This window comes from Polistes dominula, unplaced genomic scaffold, assembly GCF_049000335.1.
Source record: "Polistes dominula isolate Pdom_NZ unplaced genomic scaffold, Pdom_raw_medaka contig_32, whole genome shotgun sequence".
Classification (NCBI taxonomy): Eukaryota; Metazoa; Arthropoda; class Insecta; order Hymenoptera; family Vespidae; genus Polistes; species Polistes dominula.
In genome coordinates, this window is record NW_028300880.1 from 2100150 (window position 1) to 2122557 (window position 22408).

The following is a 22408-nucleotide window of genomic DNA, read 5'->3' on the forward strand; positions in this document are numbered from 1 at the left end:
AAAATTACTAGACCCCGTATAAATTGAATTAATTAGTTATTATTCATATTTTATACAATAGTAATCATAATTAAGCTATTTTAATTTTCGTAGTATGTATATTCGTACAAGGGTAGTCGGTAAAATTGATAAATTGGGATCTTTCGTGTTCATAATCTATACATGTATATATAAATGTATCATATATACATATACATACATATATAGACGATTTCCGATTTTTTATTTCTCTCTCTCTCTCTCTCTTTCTTACTCTTTTTCTTTCATTCACATTCTTTCTTTCTTTCTCTCTCTTTCTTTCTATCTCTCACACACTTATCACAATATCGTATTTTACACAGATTTCACTTAGAGCTTACGTGCTAGGGGGCCTCGGTGCAATATTTACAGGCGCGTTCGAGGATCGATCTTTCTCAAAGAGGGTAAGCAGCCTATCCCTCCCTTACCCCTACCCTTTACCTCCTTTTCCTCCTCCTCCTCCTCCTCCCTAACCACCCTTTACTACCACCCTCAACGTGTTCCGATCGATCTTCATGGCTTTGCACCGAGACTAGTAACGCTAGTAAATTCTACGGACTCTTTTTACGGTGTTTGCGCTTTTCCACCTCTTTTTTTCATAATCCCCCATCTTTTTTATCTATCTCTCTCCCTCTCATTCTTTCTTGTTCTCCTATTTATTTTTCTCGTCTTTTTCTTTTTCTGTTTCTTCTTCTTCTTCTTCTTCTTCTTTATCTTTAATATTTTTCTTTCTTTTTACTATTTTACACATGTAGATCGGAATCCCCGTTAGAATATTCCTCGAGGAAGGCGTGACACAACAACACATATTCACACTTACACACATACATATACATACTCAAATAAGTGTAACTGGCGTGTGTTACGCGTTCACATCCGGACAATGGAAAAAAGAAATAATTTTTCCTTTACGCCGAGGAGACACGGCCGACGAGCTCGTATTTTATTTCTTTTATTCGTTTTTAGTAACGTATTGTAAAAATAATCGTTTAAAGGTTTGTAGTTTATTTTATTTTATTTGTTTTTTTTTCCTTATTATTTTTGTCAATAACATCGACAGTTTAAAGAAGAAACAATTATTTATCTATCATTTTTCTTTTGGTTTTTGGAATCCTCATTTTGAGGTTATAAACTGAGAATTAAACAAGAAAGAGAGAAAGATGAATTTTGTAATATTTGTACTTGTATTTTTTCGATATACAAAATTAATTCAAATTAATTGATAATAATAAATACGTTTTTAAACGAATATTGAGGTTATGTAGTCTAAAATTGAATTTAAAATGAAATAAGACGACAATTGACGACCATGTTAATTTGTATACATATATATATATATGTGTTTAAAGTAAAAATTGAGTAAATGAAAAGAAGAAATGGTCTTTATTTAGAAAGAGTGGTGCTTGCTTTTTTTCTCATGAGACGATGATCATTGTAGCAACCCAGACCACTACTGTATTTGGGTCAAAGCGTAGTGGGGTACACCGGACCTCCCAGTTTCCCGTGCTCGTAAGCCGCAACCGCCTTTTTTGCGGTTTCGTGTCGCCTCACTCATTGTCAGAGAGGCAGGTATTATGAGCACATTTTCTATATCTCTCTCTCTCTCTTTCTTTCTTACTTTTTCTTACTCTCTTTCACTCTTTCACTCACTCACTCAACTTACTCGAGATGCAAGATGGCTAAAGGTTGACCCCAAAATGGACGCCAAGAGAAAGATTGAATATTAATTCAATTGTTTCGGTTCTTATATACGTTGTTTCACATAAATTGTTTTTTTTTTGTTTTTTTTTGTTAATCATAATATAATAAATTAATTTATTTATTGTTTTTTTTTTTTACTTTTATGAAAAGGATTGAAACGTGTTCTTTAAACATTGTGTTCTTTTTCAAATTAGTTTTTAATACTCGTTTTTATGTATTTCGTTTTTTAGGTTAATTCAAGATGGATGCCGTTAGAAAGATTGAGTTCCTAAATATCGTCGTGAGTGTATTCTTTTTTCTTATTTTTCTTTTTCTTCTTTTATTTATGATGAACAATTAATAAATAAAACTAAAATTCGTATTAATTCATTTCGATTGTATTGGAATAATTTGATACGTTAAACTACGATCTTTTTAGTTCAATTTTTCGTCACTAGGGGTAAGACCCAATTTCCTAAAATGGAATATACAAATTGCCACCATGTTGACAAGAGTTCAAAAGTAATTAAGTTAATTAATTGTTCAAATTATGAATAATTTATTATTTTAAAAATGAACAGAATTTTCCGATAGACCTAATATTATTAATTATAAACAAAAAAAGAAAAAATTAATGCATATATCATATTTAATATTATTAATCAAAAAAATGAAATCTAATTAACGAATCAAATTCTTCCAAGGAAATCATAAAATTGATCAAACAATTGAAAAATGTAACACTGAAGCCAGCATTTTTCCTAATTCGAAAGTTGACAAATCGTAAAATGAAAAAAAAAGAAGAGAAAAACAGACACAGAGAAAGAGGAAAGAAGAAAAGTATAATACATTTTTTTTCATTCCCTTTCCATTCCTGTGAATCAAACCACTCAACGAGTTCAACGAAGATTTTGAAGTGGCGTAGTGGGCCGGGGGGTCCACCTTTAGTTTCTTTCCTTTTCGGAGTAGACTTTATTCTCTCTTTCATTCTGTTTTTTTTTCTTTTTTTTTAATGTTATTTTCCTTTTTCAACTGAAAGGAAGAAGAGAAGAGAAGAAAAGAGGAGGGGGAGAGAAGTTGCCTCATCCGAAAAGGAGGAACCCGGTGATTACACCGAGCCACCGTGATTGCCGAGATCGTTGGACTCACGAAAATGTCATTAGGATTTCATTATTTTCAAGCGCCTTGAGGTACGAACGGCTCAACGAGTTTATGCAATATTTTCTCTCTCTCTCTCTTTCTCTCTCTTTCTCTTTTTCTTTCTTTCTATCTTTCTTTAATTTCTTTTTTCTTTTATTTTTCTTTCCATCTTTTTCTTTCTCACAGACTGAGCAAAGTAGGTCGAGCAGTAGTTGGGCAACTGTCACTAGGGATCTGCCATCTTACAATTGATAATTTTTTATTTGAAATAAAAACTGATGAGAGAGAGAAAGAGATAATAAAGATGATTTGAAATTTTCAATAAAAATAAAAATCAAGACAACAAATTAATTTGAACCAAAATTTTCTGTCCAATTTAAATGCATTTGCAGAATGAAAAATCAATTATATCCCAATATTATAAAAATAATTTTCATTGAAATATTGAGAAACTAATTCATAAATCATAAATGGCAGATAATTTAAAAACATATGACGATGAATTATCTCGCGTTTTTTCAAAAGATAAATATATTCTCTTTTTCCTAGTTTTCTTTTTTTTTTTTTTTCTCGAAACAACAAAAAACAATTAAGATTTATTTATCATCGGTAACACTCTTCGATAAAAATGACACGCGTATCAAATAACGTCACATACATAAAGATGACTACGTAAAAAATGATACGTAAAGATGACTAACAAGAAGATAAAAAACCCCAAAAAACAAGACAAATGATAACGATCTTACTACTTTTTTGTCTCTTTCTCTCTTACGAAGACGTAAAGGTAAAAATGATGATGTTTTTCCAAGGCCACATTGATTGTATCACAACGATCAAAATTAAATTGTTCATCGGGAGGGATGGGAAGAGAAAATAATAATAATAATAATAATAATAATATCGAATATAAAAGAAATGTGAAGGAAAAAGTGTGAAAAAAGAGATAAATAGATAAGATAAAAGAAAAATAAGAAGCATAAGAAGAAGAATAACTCTCAATCTTGTTCTTCAACAAAAAAGGAGAGCTTCACTTCATCTTTCTTCTTCTTCTTCTTCTTCTTTCTTCTTTTTCCGTCCGACCGAAGGATAATTATAATAATCGCCATGAGCGCATAGTGGCAACTCGGTCTCGTAGTTCCCTTTCGGTGATAGTAATACGCATTTGCCGACGCCTAATGGTATTATTATAATAATTACTAACAGTCGGAGTGGGGGTGACCAGGGGGTTGGTGGAAACTGGAATTAGACGCTTAATTAAGTTCGGGGCCTCTCGAAAGTGCGAACTCGCGAAACCCCATAGTCCTGTCTCTGCAAAAGACACAACTATAGACACTTTCTATCTTTCTTTCTTTACTTTTTCTCACGTAAACACACATACATGACATGCACACACATATACACACATACATTCATACATTCTTTTCACAATAAACGTATTCAACGATTGACGAATTATTTATGTATTTCGAATTAGTTTTTTCTTGTTTTTTTTTCCTCATGTGTGTCTTGTCACATTTGTTTTGTTTGTTTGTTTGTTTGATTGTGTTTGTTTTTCCTAGGAAAGAGAGATAGAGATAAGAATATATATATATATATATTTTTTTTTTTCCGCAATTTGTATTTTACGCGTAACTTCGTCGTCGTTTCTAAGGAAAATTGTTAAATTTTTATTTTTTGCTTTACCTTCAAATTCTTTTTTTTTTCCCCTCTCGTTCATTTCGTCGTCGAGCTTGCACTGTTCTTTTTGTTTGTATTTGCACTTACGGAATTTGTCGTCCTTTTTCCTCAAATTAGGCGTAGTAACGTCCATCGAACGAGTTACGAGTCATTTTTTTTGTTTTGTGTTGTATTTTTTGTGTTTTTTAATTATTCGAGGTCGCACATAATATTATTTCGCGTTATCACTGAAACATCCCCAGCGAAACAAAGCACCAACACGAGTCACTTTTTGATATACTTTTGAACGACGACGATAACATTCTCGTATTCGTTTTAGGTTTCTTTCTTTTTGTTGTTGTTGCAGAAAAAACCAAAAAAAAAAATAAAAACAATAATTGTCAATTGAGATTTTCACCTAAAACCTACGCGCGTTACCACACCTCGCCAACTCATCAATTTTTTTTTTGTTTGTTTATTTGTATTTATTTTAATTATTAAAATCATTTAAATTCTTATCTTTTTTTATTTTTTTCCATCTTTTTTCTTTTTTTAACCTTTTTATCATCTTATTCCTATTTTATTTTATTTTATTCTAGTTTATTTTACTTTATTTTATTTTTATTTTATTTTATTTTATTTTACTTTACTTTACTTTATTTTATTTTATTTTATTTTATTTTATTTTATTTTATTTTATTTTATTTTATTTTATTTTATTATACACGATGATCGACACGTGACATACACGATCGATCATTTTCTTTTTTTCTTTTTTCCCCATAACGATCGATGATCAATCTATGTTCACCCATGGGAGTCTATTAATTTCTACCCAACAATAATTTTTTTCATTAATTCCATACTCATTTGTATCCCCTTTATGTTCATTTCCATCATCTCCACAAAATCCATTCATTTTTCTTCTTCTTTGTTAAATTAATGAACGAACTCACACGATCAGAGATTTAGGATGAATTTCATCGTCCATCATTGTCTTTCGATGAAACAAACTTGAAAAATTTGAAAGAGGGGGGAGTTAGGGAGTGGTATGTGTGTGTATATGTGTCTGAAGGGTTTAACGAGGTGGTGGTAGTGGTGGGTGATTTTTACACACGCGTCATACGTTTGATTGAAAAATTGGAAAAAGAAAAATAATTCATTAAAAAAACGGACCAAAATTTTGAATCGGAAAGAAACAAATTGGAGTAGGGTGGGGGGTAACTTGGTTGGTTGATTGGTTGGTTGGTTGGTTGGTGGAGGGGGTTGAGGGGGGGATATATTTAACGTTTAACGCGAGATATCTGTTCGTGATAGGCGCCACGAATAATCTGGTACTACGTCCTCTAGAACATGGCGGACAACTTCCTCCTCCTCCTCTTCATCTTCCTCTTCCTCCACCTCCTGAACTCGATTCGGGGGACGTCTTCGTTAAACCGCCGGCCACACCCTGTAACATATCACAGAGAAAAGTAGTTTATCACCGTACACGCATACACCATCATCCTTTTTTTTTCTCTTCCACTTTCTGTCTCTCTTTCTCTCTGAACGTTGATTCGTTAATAAGAAGAGTTCTATCAACGCTACGTTAAAAATAAGAATGTTCAAAAAAAAAAAAAGTAACAGCAACGATAGAACTTCTCGTAACACTTTGTTAATTATCTTTTGAACTTTTTAATCTCGTTTATAATAATAATCATCATCATCATTCGTCGAATACACGAGTACTTTTACGTGATATGCAACATACTTTCATATTATATTTTATTTATCTTTTAACGAAATGTAAATATAAACAATAAAAAATAGAAACGATTGTAGAAACGATACGTTTTCGTTTGATTCGTTAATTAGGTACAGAACCGATTGTAACATAACCAAAAATTACGTTTATTTCACGATTTATTTTGAGGTTAACCCGCATTTACAGTAACGCATATTTTCATCACGTTCTTTTGTTTCAATGAGTATTATTAAAGTACGAAATAAACTTGTAAACTTAGCTTGACATATCTATTAAATATATTCAACTTGATGTGCCAAAATTTAAATAAAAAGTATAAATAATATGATTAGAATCAGATACAACTTTGTTCAATTACTTCCATCTTGTCAAGTGCAAGATGTCCTCGCAGAATACTATTGTATCATATTTAATTATTACAATTAATGAATTATAAAATAAAAAAAAATGAACTCACGTGAGTAGTCCAGAAGGATTAGGATCAGGTTGATACCAAGAATACTGTGGGATGTAACCCCCGTGATGTGGAGGTGGTGGTGGTGGAGGTGGATGATGTCCAGGCGTGTGTGGATGATGGTGAGTATGTGGTGGGGCATGGGGATGAGGATGGTGTTTCATCTCACCCGGCCAAGCGGGTGCAGGGGGACTTTCATTATGCTGAGGCGACATCTCGCTACCGGGACTCGAACTTCCGGGGGTGTGACCACCACCACCACCCCCCATTCCTCCTAGGTACCCTGTCGTCGGACTACCCGAAACAGAACTTCCACCGCCTGTTAACATAACCGGCCAATCTTTGTTAAATCGTTAAGATCTATTCTATATCTCTTTCATTTCATATTACAATTATATTATCAGTTTTTAATCATACGTCTGGATTTATAATTAAATTTAAATCACTGACGTTTATGATTATTAACAAAATTAACACTAGAACTATTTTATTGCTCTGAAATTGAAGAATATCAAGATTCACCCTGGTGAATATTCGAAATATTGTAATGTATAAAAATTAATCCAAATATTTGATATGTATGTGTTGACAAATGATCATGCGAATCTTATGATGACATTATATAGTTCTAGTGTTAATAACTGCGTGATATTAGTCGATGATAGTAATTACCTCCTTGCATGAGACTTCCAGGTTGACCAGGTTGAGGTGAAGGGCCACCAGGTAGGGCAGTACCACCTGCTAACAAACTACCGTGTTGTCCACCACCCCCACCGCCACCTTGTTGTGCTGCTTTCATCATCTTCTTATATTTGCTCCTCCTGTTTTGGAACCATATTTTTACCTGTAACAAAAATATAACAAACATTATTTAGCATAAATTTTATTATAGTGTAGGTATAATTTTGCGATTATTATTGAAATTGATGGATACGGAAATATCAACGAATAAGAAAAAAGAAAAATAAGATGATGAAGAAGAAGAAGAAGAAGAAGAAGAAGAAAGGAAAAGAGGTACGTTAGTTTCGTAATCATTCGTGTCGTTCCTTCTGCCTACACACATAGAACGTAGTCCTGCAACGGATACCAATGCGCATGTGCACGAAGACTGGGATTGCACATGCGGTATTTTTTGTCTTCTCGAAGCGCGCACACATGCGCCGTATGCACGTGACGTTCTTTCAGCTCTTACGTAAGCTTTTGCATCGTATCCATTCGCGAACTACGTATCTACCGTTTATATGTATAAATATATGTATGTATATATATGTGTGTGTATCTTTGAATGTATATGTCCTCAACTTCGAGGAAGAGGAATATTCCTATTTTATAGGATAAGCCGGATCAATCTTGAAGATCATTCTTATAATTTTATGCGAATTTTGAATCCCGTAATGTATGTACGTTGTAAGCTTGCATTTTCATGCACTCAAATGGTCACTGAATTCTACTAACTTAGTTCGGTAATATTTTTTTCATTATTATACCCGAGAAGGAATTGGATATTTTATTTTTTAAATTGATATTTATTTATTTGATGCCATTGCAACAGGTATCTTGTTATTGCACAAGTATAATATGATTTTTATATAATCATAATATTTTGAGATATATTATTACAGATCAAAATTATATTTGACTACCAATTGTTATTGTAAATTTATTTTAATATAAAACAACAGTTAAGGTGCATCAATTGGTATAAATCAAATTACTAGGTTTTAACAAAATCTACAGTTTTTATAATTAAATTTGTATAATAACAAATACCTTGTTAAATAATAAATAATAATAACAATAACAAATTATTCAACCCAATTTCAGTAAACGTACAATTGTTTCACCCCTCTTCTAATAGAAACATAAAACAAAACAAAAATTAGTATAAACCCATGTAAGAGTTCGAATCAAAGAATATGCAACCTAACACGAGTGTATCACTTTAATTAACAAACTCGGGTGCGGCCTTAGGTGCGACGACGAGTTTGAAGTTGACCAACGAGTTAGAAATGCATTGGAGAAAAGGAATAGAAACCAAAACAAGAATACAAAATAGAGGGGGTTACGTGGGAGAAAGGATAGAGAGTAAAGAAAAAAAGGGTTTTAGAAAGAGAAAGACATAGGGCAAGAGAGAAAATTCTCGAAGAAGGTGCACGAGGCGTCGTCACGTCAAAACGAGTTCATTAAAACCGCAGTGCGGGCTTGGTTCTCGAGCAAAGAAGAAACGCACCGTTCCGCGCGGCATTGTTTCACGTTTTATATGACCCAACCACCGACGGCAAAACCTCGCCCCTATGAACTACGTGCACATCACGTATACACATTAATACACACACACACACACACACACACCCAAGTAGATTTGTTATTGTATACGTGATCTAGGAACTGCAACTATAAATATATTCAATTTAATTCAACACGTATTCTAGACTTTAAGGTATATAGATTTATTATTGCATTTGTTTTCTAGGAACTTTAACTGTAAATATAGAAAATTTCATTTTACATGTTAACATACATAGATTTGTTATTGCATATATTGTATATGTGATTTAGGAACTTCAACTATAGCTGTATAAAAATTAATTCTAATTGTTAACATATATAGGTTTGTTATTGCATATATGATTTAAAAACTTCAACTGCAGCTATATACAATTCTATTCTACATATTAACTTACATAGATTTGTTATTGTATATATTGTATTTGTGATCTAGGTACTTCAACTTTAAACTGTATATACAATTTCATTTTACATATTAACCTACAAAAATCTGTTATTGTATATGTGATTTAGAAACTTCAATTAAAACTGTATACAATTTAAATCTAATTGATTCTAAATTGGCATATATAAAGTAGAAAATTAAATTTAAAACAATAATCTAAAACAAATAGAAATGAGTCAGAGAAAAAGAGAAACAGATAAAGAAAAAAGGAAAAATAAAAGGGTGGTCAAGTGAGACTAAAAAGGTTTCTCATAAAAAGAAGAACCTTTCGAGTTAGGTTTGTCTATATACCCCAGCATCGTTGGTTGTAAATATCAATAAACAAAGCTGCTAGAAAGACAGTTATTTTTCAGTAATGGTTATCCTTTTCTAACACACATTTTTCTGTCTCACTTCAGTGGACTTCCTCTCTTTCTCTCTCTCTTTCTCTTTTACTTTGGTGTTTTTGTTGTTGTTGTTGTTGTATTCTTGTTTTCGTCTCGACACGCGTAACGAAATAAAGCACGTCGAGGAAAGGGGTTCTCTAGCAGCTCGGAACCTTTGTCGGTTGTGCTTTGCACAGTAAAGTTTTTCAACGAGCAATTAGAAAGAGATTTATTTGCGAGGCATGCCTTGGTACTGCCGATAAAAGCCAACAGTGTCCAGTTAGTATTATTTTACTTTTACTTGTGTCTTCTTATTCTTATTCTTATTCTTATTTTTCTTGTAACTATCATTTCTTAGAAATACTTTTTTTTTTTAAACTATGAACATTCAACCAACATTCAATTATATTCTTTATAAAAATTAAAATATTTTCTAATTCATTTCAATTACATATTCAAAACTATTTTAAATTTATTATTACAGGAATTAAATCAACCATGTTTTGGTATTAAACTAAACAAAAATTTGTTTTACAGTAATTGGTGAATTTATTTTTATATAGAGAAAATTGTTTAACTTTATTTAAAATTAAGTTTTAGTATATGATACTTTGAATATATTGATATTTTAATTAAATAAATGTGAAGATGAAAAATAAAATAAAATATACATGACGATGAAAAATAAAATAAAATAATCATAACAAACTTACAGAACAGTACTTTACAGTTCTTTACAGAACAGTAGGATTATTTTTATTCCAATAGTTTTTTTATAATAATTTTTTTGTAGGTTTCTTTTTTTTCTTCAAATCTTTTCGTAGGATTTAGAAGACGTTTTTTCTTGTGGTTCGTTTTTTTTTTTTAATTTTTTTTTCTCCATATACAATTAATGCAAAAATATACTTGGAGGAGTAAGCGAACGCGCGATTTAATGGACTCTCGTTAATACACCCCTTTGCACACTTCGTTACGATACTTTACTGAGCGAAGCTCTTTTTTATTACGCGTTAAGGCAACACCGGTAGCATATCTGTCTCGTAAATCCAGTATTATATTTTGACGCCTGCCACGATCGTTCTTGAACGATAATAAAAATAACGGAACGCTCGTTGTTGTTGCGTATACGATATCTCGATTTTACACGTAACCTTTCTAAGTTATTTGACTTCTTTTTTTATTTCTTTTTCTTTTTCTTCTTCTTCTTCTTCTTTTTGATCGTACTACTCATTCTCCTATTTTTTTTCTTTACTTTCTTTAATTTAAATGCATATTTTATTTTTATCCAGATCTTACTTTTCTAATAAAAAGGGGTTAAAAAAAAAAGTTGTATTAAATTTATTATTCAACAACAACAACTATAATAATAAAAATATTATCATAAATTAACCTGTTTGCACTTAAAGCTTTTGTTCTATTCATATTATCAGCAACTCAAAACAATTTCAATAGAAAATTAAAAGACAAGTTTATAGGTTATGTTGTAGACTCAATTGAATTTGTTACAATTTTTTTTATTTTTATTTATTTTCTTCATTGTCTGGAATGTGGAAAGTGGAATCCTCGAGTGCAAAGGGTTAAATTAGTCAAAAGTATTGAACTAAAAAATAATTAATTGTATTAAACTTAAACACAATGTGTTTAATAGAATTAATCTAAGAAATTCAACTGCAATTTTAGCAAGAAACAATTGAATTGAACAACTAACCTGAATTTATAGAGAATAAAAAAAAGAAATGAACTATATCAGCCTAAAAAAGAACAAAAACATTAAGCAAATTTAGACCCATTATCCCCATTATCCCCATCAGACCAATGAGATCCAAATAATTTGAATAAAAATGAATTCAAATCGAATAATTAACAATCAATTATATTTTGCTTACATTTATTAATAATTTTATGAAACAAATTTGTATTATTTCATTAATAGAAATAAAAAAAAAAACAAACAAGTATAGTAATTAGTATTTAGAAATCAATTAGACGTGGACTACATTTAGTCTACATTCTCACAATCGGTTTCTAATTTTAAGATACGAAGAGAAAGGATTCCGAAAAGGTTTGAATTCCAGAGCAAATGGAAAGGCAAATGTCGAAGAATCTGCAGTTAAGGGAAAAATAAAAAAAAATAAAAACAGAAAGAAAAGGTCTTGGACGGGTTTACCGAAATGCATGCAAATGCGCGTGACGGAATACATACGTAAACAGGGGATGAAGAAGAAAGAAGGAAAGAAATATAAAAAAGGAATGAAATAAGAAATAAAATGAAGAAAGGGTTAGAAAAAAAAATAATTAAAAAAAAAAACTAGGAGACCAAACGTGAACCAAGTGAACTGGTTTTTTTTTACGTAGACGAGGTTAATTATAAATCAAATTTTAAATTAAATTTGATAGAAAGAAGCAATAATAATTAATTAAAAAAATTAATAGAAAATGTTTATTATAAATGTGTCAATAATAATTTATAATCAATGATTGTAATGAAAGTATGAAATTTTATTTTGCATTCGTAATTTAAAGTGATGAAATAATAATTAAATAGTTTATTTTGAAAATGACTTTTGAGTGTAATTTTCCTTCATTTTTGTTTTCTTTTCTTTTTCCAGCAAAATGTTATTTATGACAGGTAACTTCAGGTGTTAGAGGAATACGGTTACTACAGTTAACAACCAACAAACTGATTTAAGGTTAGTTTCAAAATAAACTGCTCAATTATTTCATTATTCTACCAATTAATTTTTAATACTACAATAATTTCGAAATATTTAATATAAACAATTAATAATAATAATAATCATAATTTATAACAGTGTTATGCAAGAATATAAAGTCATACGAGAATATAACCTTTTTTGTTAAACATTTTTTTTTAAATTATTTCAAACTACGATGTGAAAAAAAGAAAAGCAAAACAAAAAATTAAAAAAAAATCAAATGACGTGCACTGATTTTACAGGAATGAAGAAAAAGAAAAACAAAAAAGAAATAACCGAAGACAGGTAAGATCACTTCCGTCATAGCTGGCGGCAAAATAACCTAACCTAAGCTTAGGGTTGCCTGTCGATATCTTTCCGATGAATACTCAATGAGAATATATATCCTAAGGATAAAATTTCAATTTCAAGATAAGAATAAAGAAAACAAATCATAAAGAAACAAAAACGCAAAAAGATACAAGTTATTTACATAAAAAAAAAAAAATAGAAAAAAAACATGGAATAAATTTTCTAAAAATCTAAAAAAGAATAAAAATGAAACAAAGTATAATAATAAATAAACGAACGAGTAAACAATACGAAAATTTATTATACTAATTTCAATATTGATAAAAAAAAAATGGTAGAAGTACGTACATCTAATTATAATAACGTAACGTTTTATGATTGCATAAAAAAGAAAAAAATGGAATTTTAGAATAATAATTTATCAATGTTTTTTTGTTTTTTTTTTAATGTAAAATTTCAAAACAATTTATTATAAATAATTGCATATTAATTTTAATACTTAAAAGCATTAAAATGCGTAATTTATGGGAATTGTCGAAAAGATCTAAGACAACGCACTTATGGGTGCGTTAGTAAATTACACAGAACGAACATAAGTGGCATAATTAGTATACTTCGGTGAAGTATGGTCCTTGACTCGCGATAACGTACTTAAATATATATACATATACAAACATACACACAAATACATTTGTTTGTATGTGTCTTGATAACGGTGTGCATCGTTTTACTTTAGTTTTTGGCTAATGCAAGCGTGTACCTCTCAACCTAATTATCACCAGACATGAGTGATAAAACTTTTATGCTTGGTCCCCTCCCCTTCTACCATACCACTAGTCTTTGTATTCAAGCGTGCCAACGTGAAACCACGAAGAAAATGTCTTTTTTTTTTATTCTTCTTTCTTTTTCTATTATTCCAATTAATTTTACTCAACGTTTTCATTTACTAATCTCATTGTAAAATTTTGTTTAATTTCTCATTGATAAATCTTTTTTTTTAATATTTTTTGCACATTGGTAAAATACGTAATAATTTATACAGTATATTAAAAGATTATAAGTTGAGTTAGTTATTATTTTTTTTTTCTATAGTTTTTAAGTAAAGGAATAAGAAAGAATAAGGAAAATAACAAAAGAGGTTAATTGAGTACGTTATATATTATACTTAAAACGATAACGATAACGAACGAGTAATAGCGTGAGTTAGATAAGAGAAGTTTTCATACATACATATATATATGTATTTTTAACTATAGCAATTACTTTTCATTTTTACAAACTCGATTTTGTTTCAACTAAAATAGATCTAATTTTGTAAAAGTTGTAATTTCGAATGATCCCAGTATATATATTTTTTTTTCTATGGTAAATAATACTAGAGGAGTTATGATAATCTGCAAAAATAAGATGCTTCGGATACTTTTATATAAAAAAAAAAAAAAAAAAAAAGAGAGAAAAAATAATTTTATTATAGTTTATTAGAGCAATTGAATTATTTAGTACGAGTGTTAAAGCTTTACGGGAAATTGAAGGTTATGTACGACCACCGGGGGGTGTATCGTTCGTTCGAATCGAGTTATTCCCATAGTGGATGAGGGGTGGTTAAATTTCCCCCTTGCTAGCAAATCTACCTACCTACCTACCTACCTACCTATCTACCTACCTACCTACCGAAGTGCTCCCCAACCTTCTGAATGATCCAATCTGTCCGCACAATAAATAATCACGCGTATCGTTGCGATACTGTCCACCTGCGGCACACGTTCCATCAATTCCCTAACAAACTAATTTTATCATTGGTTCACCCTCTACACCCTTCTATTCCTAACCTATTCTATTCGATTATAAACATTTTTATACATCAATCTCAAATTTACACACAATTTACAAATTCAACTTAGATACTTAGATAACATTTATTTTTTTTTTAATTTTTTTTTCTAAGTTCAAACTTACCAACTTTGTATTGTAATTTGTTAAAAAGTGTTCCGACATTGTTTAAAATGTAGAAATTATTTAATTTATATTTTCTTTTTTTATAATTATTTTTTATATGTTATATATATATATTTTACTATTTTTTATTCTAACCTCAAACTTACCAAATTCGTACTGTAATTTGTTAAAAAATGTTCTGACAACGTTTGGGATGTAGAGATTAGTTATTTTTAATTAAATTATAATAAAATATAATAATATGAAATATATATATATAATAAATATAATTAAAAGTAATTTTGTTTATTATCTAATTGTATGTTTGATATATAATTTATCTTTTTAAAGCAGTAATTTGATTACTTATGCTGAAAAGTATTAAACTAGATGAACTTAGTGTTAAATTCACAATTGATTTATGTAAATAATTTTTATAGAATTTAACTTATTTTTTTATTCAATATTATAAACAGGTGTTAATAAAAAAATTATTATTAAAAAATAATTAATAAATTGTATTATAAATATATTTTATTTAAATTATATATAATACCAATTTACTTACTTCCATACCAGATATTTAATAAAATTACAAAATCAATAAATATATAGACAAATATTCTTATAATTAATTAAAAAAAAAAATACAAATTTTTAATTTTATTTATCAATATACTAAATAGAATCACGATACTAAATTGCAACGTTTTATTAAGCAACAATTCTTTAGAAAATAATTAATACAAAACTTTCTTATCGCATTTAAAAGAAATAAATTGTTATTAATCGATAAACCCATTCGTAATTATTATTCAATAAATTAAAATAAAAAAAAATCATAAAACTATCTATTAGATTCTACGATCATAATTCATCATACACATTATAACATTGATGAATATCAATCTTACTGTCTGCATAGAATTCATTTATGTTTTTATTTAAACAGTGTATGACGAGACGATAGTAAGTGAAATTCGAGGTCGAGTGTACGTGTTAAATGAAAAAAAGAAAAAAAGAAAAAGAAAGATGAAGAAGAAGAAGAAGAAGAAGTAGGAAAAAAATTAACAACAAAAAGGAAAAGAAAAAAAAATTCCTTCGTTGAAGGAACGTCATTCCAGTTCGATGATCTATAGATCATACAATAGCTGCGTGGAATACGTTATGCAAAATCGAAAGTCGAGTGGAATGGCACGGTTGGAACGAACGTTTGGAAATATGAAAGAAGGCCACGTACGTGGTTCGTAACGTTCGTTCTTTGAATTCCTAGTTTATCGATCGAAATAGAATTTATTATCTATGAGAAAAACTTCACTTAATTTTAACAATGAAGAATTATATTCATTTACGATGTTAGATCGAATATTTGTTGTAAATTGAAATGAAAAGAAAGTGTTCACGATTCCCTTTCGTAATCAAATTCAAAACCCCTGTTACTTTTTCTTACCCTTGTTTCATTTCTTAAGTAACAGATAATCATCTTAATATCTTAAATTGTTGTTATTTTCTTCTTATTGGAAATGTTTTTTTATTAATTTAATCAGATTAAAGGAAGAATGATGATTTGATTGGTTTCTTCTTTTTCTTTTTTTTTTTTTTGTGTAACGTAAGCCTACAATTCGGGTAAATTTTTTGAGGTTATGTCAATAATGAGTATTGTTACTTAACTTGATTTGAAACAAAGTGTTGAGTAAGAGAATATATGCGAATTTTTTATTATGTTTAGATTCGGAATAGATTGGTAAAAAGGTTTGTGTTTGATGAAATTTTTGATTATGTACAAATTTTTTGAGGTTATGTCAATACGCAGAGTATTGTTACTTAATTTGATTCGAAGCGTGAAGGGAAAATACGTGCGAATTTTTCAGGTTATCTTATTCTTATGATTTTATAATAACCTATTTCCTGAAATTGCTATAAAACAATCAATCAAACAATAATCAAAATTTCAGACTATGGAAATCAAATTGAAGTTGAATAAAATACACCACGTTAAAATTCCAACATTAATACAATTTCATTCTGTAATATCGATAAAAATTTAAACTTCGTACTTAAATCTAACCTATAACTTACAATTGAAAATTTAATACAGTCAAATTGTTTTAAATGAAACTAATACAAAGTTTCCCACAACCCCAAAAAATAAATCTAATCAGAACAAACTTAAATTCAATCATAATTTGCGATAAAAAGTAAATGATGGAAAATGACGAATGCCAATAAAAAAATAAAAAATAATACCTAACGAGCGGGTTGAATTAGGTTCGATAAAAGCGTGTAAAATTCGATGGTAACGCGTGTCACATTTTTTAACGACATAAGTGGTTAGGTATGTATAATTTGGATGAGGGTTGAAGCTGAACCAGAAGAGAGAAATAGTTGATGGTAGTGGTTGTGGTGATGTTGATGGTGATGGTAGATGGGGTAGGACGAAGGGAGAGAGAAGGGAATAATAATAGCCGCGTAAATGCGTCACTAGGGCCCCGTTCGAATCGTTCATTCGTTCGCATAATGCTATAATGTTTTTTCTTCTTCTTCTCTCTTTCGATCATTCTCTCTCTGTCTGTCTGTCTGTCTGTCTGACTGTGTCAGTGTTGTATATATATATATATATATATTTTTTTTTTTCTCATTTCGTTCACTGGCTCACTCCCACAATGCAACGACGAAGCACGAAGCCTCCCCCTCGACAACAGGGGCCCCCTCGTTGCCTGCCGTTGCTTCGGCGGTTCCCACTTCCTGCCTGGCATCGGTGATGCGCAGTGCCACCTCGACAACAACGAAAATTCCCCAACGGTGCATCGGACCTCTTCGCATTGTTATTTTTCTTCTTTTTTTTTTTCTGTACTTATTGCTGCTTATACCTTATTCCCACTAACTAAATATTATAGATATCTTCCTTTTATAATTTATATATGATTTTATTTTTAATTTTTCATAATTAGAATATTGCATATTTATTGCAATTGATAATATATTATTTAACTATCGTTGTAGGTTGAAATATTTTTTGGAATTTTATTTGTAATTTGTAAAATATTTGTTAATACTAATATTGGATTTATTTAGGATTATTAGAATTGTTTTGTTTATTAGAATTTGTTGTTTAAATTATATGATTTAATTTTGTATTATAATATTTAAGTTTTATTTATAATATGATTTTTATATTTATAAATTTGAAATTTAATATAATTCAATATTTACTTTTAGTAACTTGGTATAGTGAAATATTACTAGATCCTAATTTAGTATAATATAATATTAGATATAATATTAAAATAATTATAATAAATTTAGAACTTTTTACATTATTTTATAGATTTGAAATTTAATATGCTTCAATATTTATTTTTAGTAACTAAATATAGTTAAATATTACTGGATCGTAATTTACTATATCATAATATTAAATATAATATTAAAATAATTGTAATATAAATTTAGAATTTATTAGTTTTGCAATAACATAACTAAAAAAAGAAAAAAATACAATAACACTCACACATTATAAAATCCAATCTACAAATCACAATAATTAATCATTCTAATTAAATTAGTTTATCATATTAAAAAATTCAAAATTCAAAATCCATTATTAAATATGATAATATATGCACGATTTCTATTTATAATCCGACACTTTGATGTCAGTTATGTCACATTTTTTATATCTCATCTTTCACGCTAATGTGTGTAAACGCGTGCATGTGTATGTGTGTATGTAATGTTTTTTTTTTTTTTTTATTCCATCGCTCATTTCAAAGTTCGTGCAACGATGCGCACGATATTAAAATGAAGAATAGCGGGGGTGGGTGGAAATGAAGGTAACGGTGAGAAACAGGGGGGGGGGTAGGTGGGACTAAGGGGGTTTGAGGAGTTGGTAGGGGGGGGGGGAGTCCACGCGGAAGCGCAACGAAAAGCTTTTAATCGGACCCGTCGCGCTTTGTTACGATTATGCGCGATTACGATCGCACCAACACAGTTTGGTGTGTGTGTGTGTGAGAAAGAGAGAGAGAGAGAGAGAGAGAGAGAGATAAAAAGAACAATCGTTCATTTCCAACAACGTTGGCATAACTTTTCCATCCTCGGTTATTCCCGTTTAATAAGCACTATACATACGAACGTACGTTGCACGCATTTTTGCGCGAATTTAAAATGAAATTTTTCATATAATTAAATTGCAACCTCACCTCTTCACTCCTCTCATTCCTTGGAAAAGAAAATTTATCTGGACAGTGAACTTACTGTGACGTGAAAAATAAAAAACAATTTTGTTTTATTCGAAACGAAAGTAGGCCAACTATGCTAATAATCGTTGATTACAATTTTTTAAATAAATTATAAACCTTTTTTATCGTATTTTGCGTTAAAAATAAATAAACTATTACAGGACACACTTAAAAGGATAAAAAGTGGAATGGTTTTTTCAAAAACTGGACAAAAATCGGTCAATTAGTTTGATAAATAATCGAAAAGATTGATAAACGCATATAAGCGTCTTTAATCAATGACGATGAATTGTATTGGACGCATATATGCGCCCATACCATTTAAAGAGTTGACTGATACAGAGATTCGTTGATAATTTCAAATTTTCTTTTATTTATATTATTTTTTGTTTTAGAATATCCTAAAAACAAGGAAGAGATCTAAAAGTTGTTAAAATCGAAAAGAGACAATTTAGTTAGCAGTGTTCTCACGTATCGCATGACACAACCAGTTGACAACAACGATTGACAACCGTGACGAGTGGAATACAAGAAGTGTTGCCGATACACGAGGGCCTTACCAACATCGTTCGATCTTTTGTTTAACTAACGTTTGTTCTCGTTCCTTTTTTTTCTTTTTCTTCTTTATTTATTCTTTCTTTCTTTCTTTCTTTCTTTCTTTCTTTCCTTCCTTCTTTCTTTCTTTTTTTCTTTTTTTTTTTTTTAATTTATTTCTATATGCATATTCATATGTAAGTCATAAAAAGAAGGTTACATATGTGTGTGTGTGTGTGTGTGTGTATGTGTTGTGTTACATCATATACGTTCTATTCTTCTTTCATTCCTTTTATCTTTTACATTTCACACCCTTTTCCGTCTATTGGAATACCAATTGATGCTCATAGTTTTTTTCGTTTACGTTTTTCCTTGCTATTTCCAATAAGATTATTCTCATATGTTTTAACGGTATTACATCAAGTCAAATTTGATTGAGGTTATTAAGATTTTTATTTAATTGATTATAGAAATAATTTTTTTATTTTGTCAATTTTTGTGTCAATTATTGTTTCAAACTTTATTAATTGTAATTAGAAAGATCCGATAATTTTATATAAATATTTTACGATTTTAATCTACCATAAATTAAAGATTGCAATGGCCAACCCTAAATTTGATACAATAATTTTTCTTTTTTTAATAAAAATCTATTCAAATTATATTACAATGATGTTAGAATTAAACCATAAGTTGAATCTCTTACATTTTACAGATTTAAATATTATTTTTTTGTTCATAATTATAATTAATATACCGATATGATAATAAAAATAACCTATAAAGTAAGTGTACCTATAAGTAACCTATAAAATATTTTAAATTAAGATAAAGATAAAGATAAAATAGTTTAGGATCAAGCTACGAAAAGAAGGAAGACTTCATTGGAAAGAACGTGGACCTGCATTACGTGAGAAATCTGAAGGCACCGTTATTGTGTATCGTACCGCCTGTCGTTCGCAAGACACAAAGGCCCTATTCATCCGCATGCAATTGCATGCATAGGAACCGATCCTGACTTCCACAGTGTACTCCTTTCCCCCCACCACCTAATCCCCATTCCATCCCACCCTTCTTCAATGAGTCCCACCTCTTTGCATCATTTCACACTGTTCAAGTACCCTGTGAATATCTTTTAGCTCGTTCAACCTCTTTGCTTAGGTTTTTAATAGTCAAACTGGATGCTTAAACATTTCCAATATATTCCTTGAAGTATCAGAAATCTAAACATAATCATTTATTATCATCAATACCAATTGTTTAAACCAATTACAATAATCATTTAAGATTCTATTTGTTTTTGTGGAACTTCGTCAACAATCCTAACCTATAAAATACATCGTGCAATTTTTATTAAAATTAATTAGTTAAAAAAGAAAACTGGGATAATCTGAAGACAATAACAACAAGTATGAATAAAGAAGGTGTTTAATAAAAAAAAAAAGTTAAAATTGAACCTTGCTAAGTAAACTCTTCTAACCCAACGATATCTCAATCTCCAACGACTGAGTGTATGTCCTATGTATGTGTGTGTGTCGTTAATGTTTTTTTGTATGTTGTTGTTTTCCTTTTAATCCTTTAACCCAACTTAGGAAGTGTTCGCAAACACTTGGTTGGGTTTGTTCGTGCGGGTTTAGTTGAGCTTACGCACGCGAGGCAGGTGCATGTGCATACGTGGCCGGTTCTATCTTAACATGGTAGGTACGTCCATGGCCTGGCAGCCGTCTATAGACTGTGAGTTTACAATCCATCTATCCATCCAGGTTTCCCGATTTCCGTAAAAGTCCAGAAACGCTCTCGCGGTCCGTCGAAGCGCGAAGCCGGCCGGCGGCTTCTCCAAATGGGTTTTACCGTTTCCACGAATTAAAAAGGGTACCGAACCACTCTACACTATTTATATTTCTTTTTATTTTACTATCTAAGTATTATTTTTTTTTCTTATCTGTAATCTCTTGTTTTAATTTGTTTTTCTTTTTTTTTTCGTAATTTGTTTTTGTTTTGTTACTTCTTCTATTCAACTTTGAACACGTTCGATCTCTAACTAGTCTCTTTAGACTTTATCGGTTTCTACTTGTTACAGGTACGAGAGTTACATCTTAATCCGTAAACTAACGTAAATGGGAGGAGGAGGAGGGGGGTTGGGTTGGGTTATAAAAACTCGACTAATAAGATGACGAGTAATTTATGTTTTTTTTCTATTACCTAAAGGTTTATGATTTTTCTGATATTGGGTATGTCTGATTTTGAAGATTACCACTTAAGGAAACTAATGTTAATTTAATTATCACAATACATTTTTTATCTTAACAAAGTTAACCCCATTGCTCCTTAAACTTTTTTCAACTAAAATGATCTATATACCAATTATCCTATCAAATAATTACTCAATAACCGAACGATCAAATTTCCAACTTACATTTCCATAATCAGAATCAAACATCTACAGTATTACCCCATAAGCATAACAATTCCTCATATTACCCCAAAAGAACAATTCTATTCCCAACATATGAAATAAAAAAACTGTGTAAAACTAATTAATAATAATAATAACAATAAAAAATATAAAGGTTATATGAATTTGTTCACGTATGACAATGTTCGTGGCATAACGTAAACGTGACCGTGGCTTAGTGGGACGCTGACCACAACGTAGGAACGACCCAGGGGACGAGGATCTACACCTCGATGAGCACAGCACGACAATCCCCTTGCCCCACAGTCATCCTCGTCCAACTTCTGCACCTTCTCCTCCTCCTTTTCCTCCTCCACTCTTCTCTTCCTCTTTTACCGAGAAGAAGGTCCCTTCTTCTCTCCCACCTCACCCCACCCCACCCTACCCTCCTATTTACTTCCCTTCTGTCCCGTTCTTCTTCTTCTCTCAGAAACGTTTCTATCC

At 30.2% G+C, this 22408-nt stretch overlaps 1 protein-coding gene across 6 annotated transcripts in view; it reads right to left on the minus strand.

Moving 5' to 3' along the window:
- Window positions 1-19: 19 nt before the first annotated feature.
- The window catches only part of Dll (homeotic protein distal-less), a 90350-nt gene continuing 67961 nt past the window's right edge, over window positions 20-22408 (minus strand). For 4 of the 6 annotated variants that reach the window (XM_015321609.2, XM_015321608.2, XM_015321612.2 and 1 more), the window contains exons 3-5: window positions 7368-7539; window positions 6699-7035; window positions 20-5947 (exon numbers count right to left, since the gene is read on the minus strand). In XM_015321609.2, the coding sequence (XP_015177095.1) occupies window positions 5929-5947; window positions 6699-7035; window positions 7368-7539 (528 nt within the window). In that variant the 3' untranslated portion in view covers window positions 20-5928. The remainder of the gene's footprint in view (window positions 5948-6698; window positions 7036-7367; window positions 7540-22408) is intronic. The other 2 variants (XM_015321613.2, XM_015321611.2) reach the window with 1 other exon arrangement.